This window comes from Octodon degus, unplaced genomic scaffold (genome assembly GCF_000260255.1).
Source record: "Octodon degus isolate 3935 unplaced genomic scaffold, OctDeg1.0 scaffold00020, whole genome shotgun sequence".
NCBI lineage: Eukaryota > Metazoa > Chordata > Mammalia > Rodentia > Octodontidae > Octodon > Octodon degus.
Window position 1 is genome coordinate 5,457,287 of NW_004524596.1, and position 12,020 is coordinate 5,469,306.

General features: G+C 45.6%; 1 protein-coding gene across 2 annotated transcripts in view; it reads left to right on the forward strand.

Annotated features, from left to right (window-relative positions):
* The window catches only part of Vit (vitrin), a 150,400-nt gene that overhangs the window by 68,715 nt on the left and 69,665 nt on the right, over positions 1-12,020 (forward strand). For both annotated transcript variants that reach the window (XM_023711281.1, XM_023711282.1), the window contains exon 3: positions 374-439. In XM_023711281.1, the coding sequence (XP_023567049.1) occupies positions 374-439 (66 nt within the window). The remainder of the gene's footprint in view (positions 1-373; positions 440-12,020) is intronic.

Below are 12,020 nucleotides of genomic sequence, written 5' to 3' on the forward strand. Positions count from 1 at the left end.
TCTCTCTCTCTCTCTCTCTCTCTCTCTCTCACACACACACACACAAGTACACACTGTGGTACACACTTACTCTGGGTGCCCATCTTTGTTCCTGGCTCTGAGCAAAATCAGTCCAGCTCCCCAGGCCTACATCCTCCCCATAAAACAGAGATGGTAAGACCCATATGGTGAGATGTAAAGGAGGCAACGCAAAGGAAAAGTATCCAAGAGGTAATGTTGAAAGAACCTTCCACCCTGCGCTCTGCAGCCGTGCATCTCAGCCTCCCAATCCTAATGTGTAGGAAAATAAGTTCCATCGGTGAGAATTTGAGAGAGCAACATTTGAGTGAAATAATACTGATTACATTTTTCAATTTTTATTTTCTTTGTGCAGTTCTGCTGGTAACTGGAATATATTCAAATAAAGAAATGGCAAAGAAGAGTAAAAGGCCCAAGTTCAGTAAGTAAAATCACAATTCCTCATTGGTATCAGGCTTGTGTCTCCCACTGGGAAAGTCATTCTAGGTCTAAGCCGGAACACCTGTGATTCGTCTTCCCCTTATTTCAGAAGCTGTTGATTCATTGATTTCAGCTGTGTGATTCCCAATTTGTTCTGTGTTATTGTCCTCTGCATTTGTTATGGGTGAGCTTGGCATCTGAGATTGCATTTTGCTCCTTCTCGTTGTCATTTTGTGTAGCACTGTCTTCTGATCTTTGTTGTAGAGCTTTGGTGCAGTATAACCTTAGCACCTACTGAAGTTCAGGTGCAGATCTACAAAGTTTGGATTTATCCAGCTGTGCCTGGCTTGGGTCTGGCTGCTGTGCTCAGCTCCTTTCTGCTGCTGCCCTTGGGCGTGAACCTGTTGTGCCCCTCTGGCAAGATGTTCTGCTCCTGGACTAGCTGGTGGTTATGTCCCCTACTCTCTCTCTGCAGGGATTGCGGCTGCAGGATTTCACCTCAGGCCTGTATGCCAGGCCTGAGCTGAGTCTGGAGGGGACAAGGTGAAATAATGGGGAGAGGCAGCTCTCCCACACAGTCACCGAGCCTGGGCTAGGACTGGATCTGGGGGGTCCCCAGAACGTGGCAGAAATTCCTACTAGGCAGGCAGGGGGAGGGTGCTGTGGAGTGGTGGGGGGCGTCCCAAGGGGATGGAAGAGGGTCTCACCCACGCTGCACCTGGGCTGGGACCGGCAGGTCCTACTGGCGCAGGGTAGCCAGAAGCTCTCCCACACCTCGTCTTCCCCTAGCTCCCTAATACTGTTCTCCTAGAGTATTTACTTTCCTGACAACCACTCCTAACGCTTATTACCTGTCCATTCAGCCATATCTATCTCTCTCTCTCTCTCTCTCTCTCTCTCTCTCTCTCTCACACACACACACACACACACCCCTACACACTGTGGTGCACACTTACTCTGGGTGCCCATTCATTTTAGAGACTATTGGGGAGATTTTGCTTTGGTTTGGTTTGGGTTTTTTCCTCTGTCTTGCTTGTGTTACACCTAGACTAAACGGTGATCGGTCTTATTCATCATCTACCTCATTTCAAAAAGCATTTGAGGTAAAAGTTCTGACTTAGAGTAAAAAGGTTGTGGCTCTTCTGGACTAGAAAAATTTGTGTTTTTTCAATCCCAATCTGGCTAATGCAAAGGTCTGGCAATTTCACCCATCTTCCAGCAAGCCCTGGTATCAGAAAATAAATTTTACATGAGCCTTTACTGTCAGTGGATGGAAGGAGTGACACACTGATTAGGTGTAGATGATAGAAATACAAAATAATTGTCCCCTAACAGTCTCTTTTCTCTTTTCTGTCAACATAGTCTGTGTATGATCTCATGGACACTCCACAATCCTCAGGGACTCAGACTTCTGTCTTGCAATTCTGTCATTATCCGCATGGCTCTCAGCCCACTATCCATCATTCCAGTCAGTAACAAAGGGATGAAGAACCCACACGCAAATCCCCCTCCTACAGAAAATTAAGAAAAGTAAATGAACCCTTCTACTTACATACCACTGGGCAGCAGTAAGGAGGAGTGGGAAACATCTTGATTTCAAACACCCACACCCTTCACTAAAAATGAGGCGTTCTGTTACTAAGAAAGGAGAGACCAGCAGACACTGGGATGTCACCAGCAGGACAGAACACAAAAGGGAAATCTCAGAATCTCACATGTGGTGAGTGCTCTGGGATATTTAGATCTGTATTTGTAGGCTTAATGGAAGTTTCCAACAAAATGTGTCAGCTTATAAAGGACCATAGGCCCCGGGAGATAGCTCGGCGGTCTAAGTGCCTGCCTGGCAAGCGCAAGGACCCAGGTATGATCCCCGGTACTGCATGCCATGTCAGCCTCAGAACACGGGGTGCACACGCTGAGCTGGCCCCTGAAACCTGGTGTCGTGGCACACAGCTGTAATCCCAGGGCTGGGGAGCCTCAGATGGGAGGATCACTATGAGTCCAAGAGACCCCGTACTAAATAAATAAAATTTTTTTTTAATTTTATAAAGGACCCTAAAACGAAAGCTTTAGATATAGTCAATGTTCTGCGTTCCATGTTCCAAAACTGAAACTTTATAGGTGTGAAGTGCCTTGAAATCGGCAACATTGATAACTGGTAATAAAAGAGATTTGTTTCATACAACTGCTCTTTTTTTCTACTCCTTTAAACATTGCATGTAGGATTTCCTGCTGAAATGAGACCAAAAGGGCAGTCATCCATAGCCTCCTAAAATGAAATACTGAAAAGGAATCAGTTGTTTATTCCTACCAGCACCACTAGCCAAGAGGACCCACCCTGGGGCAGATGTGTGATCCAAACAATGATTGGGTTAATACGGACACAAATGCATACCCAAGTGTGAATTCCTTTGGCTTATTTCTAGTATCTTCATTAACTCCTGAGCAAAAATCATGAAAGGTTCCATGATTACCATGACAACAGTTTTCAGTGACTGTGAAAGTCTGTGCAAAACAACCCAAGGGCAAACATTTCTGAGAGAGCTCAGATGGATTGAATTTCTGATATGCTAAATTCTAGTTTTAGTCTCAAAACCTTCCTTGCGATGCAACCTATTTAAATCAATAAATGCCTGAAGTCTCTTCTTTAATTAGAAACTGGCAAATCATTAAATAAAGAAGAAAGGAGATGCAATGAAGGTAACAGGATATTCCCAAATCGTGGGAGTAACTGATTCTTGCCCTGGGAAGAATCATAGTCCATAGCTTGAGGCCAAACTCATTTTCATTTTTCCTCTTCAGCAGTGTCTGCAGCTGGTGTAGATAACCGGTGGCAAGGAAGGCATGGCATTCATTCATCCAGCAAGTATTTACTGGGTGCAGCCAAGCACCAGGGTATTTTAGATACCCACATATAACAACAGGTGACCAGGACTCCTCCTTCTGTCCCAGAGCTCACCGTCCAGGGGGGACTAAAAGCCAACAGGTGACCATTATGTCATATGTAAGCAGAATAAAGAGGCAATTCTGTGACAGTAAAGAGAAGAAGCCTCTAAAGGAGGTTTCTGGGAGGAAATGATACACCTCCACTGACGAAGTAAGCAGGACAACTGCCAAGTGGCACCACACAGAAGACAGATCTGTACCCGGACTAGAGAGTAGAGAGACCAGAAGAGTACTTCACTTTGGCTGAAATGGAGTCGAGGGTGCTGACAGGAAAGATGGAGAGTAAGCAGGCCCCCGCTTGGGAAGGGCTTTCCTACTGGGCTTGGGAGTCTGGACTTCATCATGCGGCTTTGGGGAGCATCTCCGTGTAGATTATTTTGGTTGCAATTAGCAGAAATCCAAGCCAGATTTGCGTAAGTAGAAAAGGGGATTTGGACAGGACATGAGGTGGTTCACAGAACCCAGGGCAGGAAGGACAGCTGGACTCTTTGACTGGTCCCCAGATGGAGAAGCTGAAGGAATCAACACCTCTGTTTTTCTCTGCACATCTGTGTATCTCTTTCTCTTGCCATCCTAAAGTCTTGAGAGGCAGAGTCCGATTGCGTCAGCCTTTGGCTTGGCGCGAGTGCATAACAGTGCATCTATTTCCGTAATCACAGGGTGATCGTTGCTCTAGGTAGTTAGCCCCTTCTTGCCTCCTTCCTTTTCCTTCTTTTTCATCTTTTCTTCTCATTTTCCTTTTCCCTCTACTTACTTTGTCTAACTGTGAACCCCGAAGACCCTCCTGGACACTGCTTAGCCCCATTTGATACTTTTTCGACCCAGATGGTGATACTTACAAGTATGTGGATTATAATCTGGCATGCGGGTTTTACAAAGGGATAAAAGCCACAATGGGAAAAGCAATGGAAGGGCTTTTCACAGATACTCCCCAGGCTTAAAGGAGACCATTTCCAACTCGATATTTTACTTTCACATGACTAGTTACATTTGATTAAATTCTATGCTATCACACTTACTTTCTAAATCAAATGAAGTTCGACTCTAAACTGCCATTTTTCAGGGATAGGTGGTATAGAATTTAAGCTCTTTACTTATGAGGGCTTCCTCCCTCTCTGCTCCAGCCCCTGGATGGTTTGTGCTGGCTAGACAATTCAGGAAGATCCTCTAAGTGACTTAGTGACCAAGTCTATGCTTTTTCTGCTGGGCATGTTGTTTCCTGGACCGTGGGGTCTTTTCAGAGGTAGGGAAACCCCACACCTAGGGCTGCATCCTGAGAGGTATCCTGCTGGATGCTGCTCTGAGGTCGTGCTCCTCTGAGACAGCTGCTAGCAAGTGGGGACATTTTTCCACTGGAACTACCCGCCCACTCCTACCTTGCCACCGCTTTTTGTGCTGAACAAACCTAATCTCCTCAAGAAAGGGGAATGTGAAGACTCTTTTCCAAGTCCCAGAGGGGATGCTGTCTTTGAGCAATTCTGCCATTTCCTGCAACAGGAAAATACAAAAGCCCGACCACTTTTCTCAGAGTAACGAGTAAAGAAAACATGTCATGAAAATTAACATAGTAGTGACTTAATAAATTCACCTGCTGTGTAGCCCAAGATAAAATCTACCTGACTGTGCTAATGGGCATTTCATCACTTATTTTAGAGGTGATTTTTGCAAGGCACTTACTGTCCTGATGGTTGGGAGCCATAAATCTAACCCTACTCAAAAGAACCTTAGCGGTGGGTTTAATCAGCATAAATCTCATCATCCAGTTTCCAGCAAATTACCAAAACACGGCTGCATTCTTAACTCTTTAAGGCTGCAGATAATGATAAAAGGGCTATGAATTTTAAGCGTTAGATTTTTTTTAGCAGTACAAAGAGACAGGAAAGATAAAAGAGACCTTAATTGACTTTGAAAACATGGAGAGAATCTGAGGGAGATGGAGGATCCTCTGACCTGAGACAAAAGAAAGCCAACGCTTTCATGGACTTTTGCTAAGGGCAGAATTCAAGGGGCAGCGTCAGTTGTGTTCAAGGAGCTGAGTGGGGTCTCCCTTGTGTGCATGGGAAAGGTATCCAGGACTAGGGTGAGGTAGAAGGAGGCAGTGGCCACTAGGAACATAAGCTGTTGTTGTGGGGATTCAGCCCTGTTAGATGACCACCATAATAATTCAGTAATTTATACTTGGGCTGAAACCTATCATTAAGGACTAGATTCATGTATATGTTACGCACTCAACATAGGCCCCCAGGGCCGGCAAGATAGCTCAGCAGATTAAGCACCTGCTTAGGCAAGTGCAGGGACTGGGGTTTGATCCCCAGCACCACATGCCGCGCCAGCCCGACCCTGAATGTGCTGAGCCAGCCATTGAGACACAGTGTGGTGGTGCACACCTGTAATTCTAGCACTGGGGAGGCTGAGACAGGAGGATCATTATGAGTCTCAGCTGCACAGTGAGGCCCTGTACCAAATACATTTTTTTTAAAAAAAGCCTCCATCAGGCACATCTTATGTTTTATTTTAGAAAGGTCTGCACTTGACAGACTGTCGTGCTAGAGACAGTGCACCCACTGGCCCCAAAAGAGGAAGAAGGCATAGCAGCGTTCCTGCATAATGAACTTAGCAGATAGATTCCAGGCTCCTGTGTATGACGAGCACAGAATTGCAAGTGTGCAGCACAAACAGCAAGTGAGAAGCAGATTCATTTATGGAGATCATGGGAAGCTGTGCTCAGCGCAAATCTGTGCCAACAAAGGATCCGGCATCGACAAAAAGTGGTGCCGGGGTGACAGGCGAGTGAAAGGATAGCACCCAGCAAACAGCACGCAGCTGCAGGGACAGCCCCAGTAAATCAGGCTTTCGGAATTCAGAGGGTTTGTGGCTCAGCCAACTGCTTCCCCACAGTCCCTAGGTGAGACTGGCAGGAATGAGTGGCAGGGTGTGAGTCACTGCAGCGACTCCCAACACGCATGTTCATCCCAGAATTCACTTGGATCTTTTTTTCTTTTTTTTTCTTTTTCTTTTTTCTTTTATTTTTAAAAAACTTTTTATTTATGTATTTGGTACAGGGTCTCACTATGCAGCTGGGACTCGTAGTGATCCTCCTGTCTCAGCCTCCACAGTGCTGGGATTACAGGTGTGTGCCACCATGCCCAGTTTCGGTGCTGGCACAGCCGCACAGCATGCTGTACCAGGGATCAAACCCAGGGCCTTGATCTTGCCAGGTAGGCGCTTAGACTGTTGAGCTATCTCCCCTGCCCCTCACTTGGATCTTAATGACATATGTGATGTGGAGAACGCACTTAGGAACCCTCTCAGAGGTTTGAGTCCGGTGAAGGGGACTAAGTTCAGGCCTTGGGATGTAACAGGCCTGTGCTCCCTCATGAGCAGCGGAACTCTCCGGAGTTACTGTTACGTGATTTTCTACCTCTGTAGGACAGTGGGCGGAGGTATGGCACTAGGGTGCTATTTAAAAGTAATCGGATATGTGGTGGCACACCTGTAATCCCAGCACCCAAGGGGCTGATGCAGGAGGACAGCCACGAGTTCAAGGCCAGCCTGAATTGCATAGCAAGACTTTGTCTCAAAAATAAAAACATAAACAGATTGGCTAGGGAGATAGCTCAGCAGCCTAAGCGCCTGCCTGGCAAGAGCAAGGACCCTGGTTGAATCCCTGGTACCACATGCAACGCCAGCCCCAGAACCCCGGGCACTCCCTGCAGGGCACCGAGACCAGGCATGGTAGTGCACACCTATAATCCCAGCACTGGGGAGGCTGAGGCAGGAGGATCACTACGAGTCTGAGCTCCATAGTAAGACCTTGTACCAAATAAATAAGTACACTTAGATTTCTCTTCAGACTGCATAAATCTTTAGACTTTTACCAAATAAATAAATACAGTAAATTTTAAAACAAATAAATAAATGGATGGAAGGTAGCGGCTTCCTCAGCTCCACTGTTTCTAACTGTACTAACAGTACAGTGCTACACACCCACTGTCTACAGGGGCCCAAGTCATAATGCTGGTGCTGGGCAACAGCTTCTATGCTCATCAGCAGATAAGTGGATAAAGATCGTGTGCCATGTCCGCACAATGGAGCACTACTCTGCCATGAAGAAAGATAAATGACTCACCTGGAAGAAAGTGGCTGCACTGAGATCACAATATTAAGTGCAAGAAGCAAACACATCGGCTCGGATACTGCTTGACTTCTCTTATGTGAGAAACCCAAACAAATAAAGAGGAAAAAAAATGGGAGGGAATCAAGATGGAGGGAGTGGTGAGAGGAGAGGAAAAGGGGTGAAAGAAGAAATTAAGATGAGTTATGTACATGGACCAACTCCACACAGAGAATGTAAACAGGGACTGCAAACATGGAATAAAAAAATGAATTAAATACCTCATCAATAGCTTTTCTACCTACAAAAAGCCTCAGAAGAGTTCCAGAAGGAATGGCTTTAACCCAAGAGGTGTCGGAAGTCAGAATCTCACGGGGAAAAGCCGTGATTATTGATGCCCCACACGTTTACTGGCTGCCCAGCCGGAAAAGCTCTGATTTCCTTGAGCATCCCCCAATGCACACAGAGCTACGTTCCGTGCCTCCTGGGTGTGGCGCTTCCTCTAAGTGCTCACCTCATACCTTCTGTACAGCCTGTCTTCCTGGCAAGACCAAGGGAGCCATGAAGATATGGTTGGTGCTCATTAGGTCATTTTTGGATAAACGGGCAAATGAACAATGCTCAACCACTGTGAAATAAAGCAAAATGTGGGACTGGCCAAATAGCCCAGCAGATTAAAGAGCCTGCAAGCAGGCACAGGGGCCAAGGGTTCAATCCCTGGGCTTTCCATGCTGGCCCTGCCCCTGGGGTAAGCTGAGATGGCAATTGAGACTGGGTCTGGTGGCAAATGCCTGTAATCCCAGCTCTTGGGAGGCTGTAAACAGGCAGATCACTACAAGTCCGATCTAGTAATGAGACCCTGAACACCCTGTAGACCCTTCCCTAAAAAATACAAAAAAAAAAAAAATCTGAAGCTTTCTGGGCTAGGGAGATAGCTCAGTAGAATAAGTGCTTGCTTGGCAAGTGCAGGGTCCTGAATTCAATCCCCCGTACCACAAGAGAAAGAAAGAAAGAAAGAAAGAAAGAAAGAAAGAAAGAAAGAAAGAAAGAAAGAAAGAAAGAAAGAAAGAAGCAAAATGTGCTAGATGCTACATATGAATATGAAAAATTTTTTAAATAAGGAGTCTACAATAGTGTGTATATTGGTTTCACGAATGACCCTTCAATGAAACATGGAAAAGAAGTTGAATTCTATAGGCAAAGAGAGAGAGGCCATCTAGCTGGACCAGGCCCAGCTATCATGGTGAGTACGGGCAGGGAGAGGTAGTCAGAGAGTGGGATGGTGGGGATTTGGCGTAGGGAAGCCCAGGGAGACACAAGTGGAAAAGTGGGTGAGGATCCACCAGGTAATGCTAATCTGAGAAGCTGGTTTCTTTTGCCACGTTCGCAGGGCAGGGGCTGCTAAGAGTTTCCAGAGAAGAAAATTTAGTTAAAGAAGACAACAATGGGCAAGCTGAACAATAAGATATTCACACAAACAGAGAAGCTACATTCTGAAACATTTCCATTACACTGGGGTCTGTCGAAACAGGCTGATTCAGAGGTGAAATGTACAAGTTTTAATTTACACAGTTCTCTCAAATATGTTAATCTTAATACTTTGTACAGCATGGAAAGATTTTGTAATCAACCTTTGAGAGGGTGGATGACTCCCAGACATATTGCGGTGAGCATGAAGAGGTTACTGTTCTGGGACTTGTTAGTGCATTGGACACTGATGAAGAAAAAGACGTGTCTATGATTGAAGAATTTGGTGTAGCATGCGTGTGGTTTCTTAAGCAGTTTCCCATGTAGTGATCTGTAAATAATCACCAGTGTTTACTCATTTAAACACCCTGCTAACACTAGTGGGGCCCCCTCATAAATGTATGTGTGTGCCGTTCCTCAGGTTCTGGAAAAGGAGGAAGGCAAGCGCATAGCCCTCCTTCTGATATGTAAGGAGGAAACCAATCAGACCACGTCTCAACTACTCTTCTCTTGTTGCTGGGACAAATACCCAACACCCAAAATGAAGGAAGAAAAGGTTTATTTAGCTCACAGTTAGTGGAGGCTTCAGTCCATACTCAGCTGGCTCCAAGGCAGAGCGGCACATGGCAGAGGGCAGCCATTCATGGCGGCGGCAAAGAACAGAGAGCAAATGGGAGGAGTAGCAGCAACAATGGCAGCAGAGAGCAAGTCTGTCTCTCTTCAGTTGCATTCAGGCTCTGTGCCCCACGCTGGGGATTGTACACACACCCATAATCCCAGCAGTACTAAAACCCCATAATCCCACCCTTGGCTCACCCATAATTCCAGTGGATCATGAGTTAATAACAAACTCTAAAGGTCCTCACCCCTTGACTGCACGAGGCTTTGTGGGGACAACTAGACATAAGCCAATCAGACCATTTCTGTGTTCCAGGTTTTCAATTGAGGAAACTCTACCATGGCTAATTCTTAGAAGTAATAGGAAAACAGTGCAAGGAAATTTGCACTAGAAAAGTTACTTTGCAGGCATTTGGGGGTGAATATACGGATGCATGCATATCCACACACACACATGCAATCTCTCTCTCTCTCTCTCTCTCTCTCTCTCTCTCTCTCTCTCTCTCTCTCTCTCTCTCCCTCTTATTTATCCTGCATCACCCCTGTGATTGTCAGCAATCCTTGAGTTCAGAAAAGCCCTATAAGAATGGAGTAGAGGGGCTGGTGAGATGGCTCAGTGGTCTAAAACACCTACTTAGAACAAGCATAGCAAAACAGAGGGACCGCGGTTCAATCCCCCAGCACCACATGCCAGCCAGCCCCGCCTCCTGGTGGGCTGAGCTGGCCACACACACACACACACACACACACACACACATAAATAAAAATTTAAAAAAAAAAGAATGGAGTAGAGAAGGAGAGATTGCATCTTCTCTTCTGTTATTGAAGAGGCAGCCAGGCAGAGCTGGCAAAGCTTCAGGTTTACAGGCAGAAGACCTGAATCCAGGACCTTGCTCTGCCACTTACTGGCATCTGAGCTTAAACAAGTCAACTTACTGCTCTGGAAAATGGAGACAATATTGTCTTTTAGGGTTTTATAAGGATTAAGTGCAAGAAAGTGTGTTGAGATCCTTTGTAAACTGAAACAGGTTCTTGCTATGTATTTCAGGCTAGACTTGAACTCACTATGTAGGCCAGGCTGGCCTCGAACTAGAGACGGAACCTCTTGCCTCTGCCTGCTGAGTTCTGGGATTACAAGTATATGGCACAGGGGCTGGAGAGATGGCTCAGTAGAATAAGCACTTGCCTGGCAAGCGCAAGGGCCTGAGTCCAATCCCCAGTTCTGCCAAAAAAAAAAAAAAAAAAAAAACAAGTATATGGCACCACACCTGGCTATAGATCTTTTCTTTTCTTTTCTTTTCTTTTCTTTTCTTTTCTTTTCTTTTCTTTTCTTTTCTTTTCTTAATTTGATTCAGGGTCTCATACACAGCTCAGATTTATGGTATTCCTCCTGCACTGGCCTCCCCAGTGCTAGGATTACAAGCGTGCACTACCATGCCTGGTTTCGGAGGCCAGCACGGCATGCTCAGGGTTTTCAGGGCTGGTACAGCACACAATACCAGGAATCAAACCAGGGTCCTCATGCTTGCCAGGCACGCACTTAAACCTCGGAGCTATCGCCCCTGCTCCTTTTTTTTTTTTCCTGAGGTACAAAATTCTGCAATTTCCCAAAGCTCAGTTGCAGCAGAGAAGTTGCTCTCTGTCTCTATCCTTCCATGGAGTTTGTATAAAGGCATTTTCTCAAGCCTGGTAAGAAACAATCATTAGAAGGTTCAATTTTCTTGGATTTTTTGAAGAGCTTATACCTGTTAAGACAAGTGCCTTTTACGACATGCATCTTCATGAAACTATTTCCATTGCATGTCCTATGCTTTCCACAACTGTTGTTTGCATAGATTCTTGAGAAATCTTTTTTGACCATAGGAAAGGTTTCTTTAATGTACAATACTGCACATTTTCTTGGAGTAGACTTGGCTCATGTGCTATGGCATTGGACCGTGATAAACTGGCCCTAAACCCTGGCCAAAGCTATGATGTAATACTTTAGGTCATGCTGAGGCTGCCTCCATGACTTCTTAGATGTTAGTTTAAACCTGTGGGAAAACCAACTCTGTCACCTTTTGCAAAAGTTTGGAGCTCACCCCACAACTCCTGGAGAATCTGTAATTTATGTCCACATGGTTTTCTCTGTCTAGCCTGCCTGTGTTTCCAAGGCCCTCCTGTCTTGTTCTATCCTGTGCCTCAGCTTCTTTATCAGCTCCTATAAGAAAGTTCCCTATACCTGACATTTTATCTTTTTTTTTTTTTTAGGAACCAGGGATTGAACTCAGGCCCTTGCGCTTGCCAGGCAAGCACTTATTCTACTGAGCTATCTCCCCGGCTCCTATTTTATCTTATTCTAGATCCTTTGCTGCAGATTTTCAAGAGCCATTAGAAGGAGCCACTCCTGGAGTTAGTTCATGATCCTTAGCCAACTCCTCAGTCCCTTCTCCCTCTC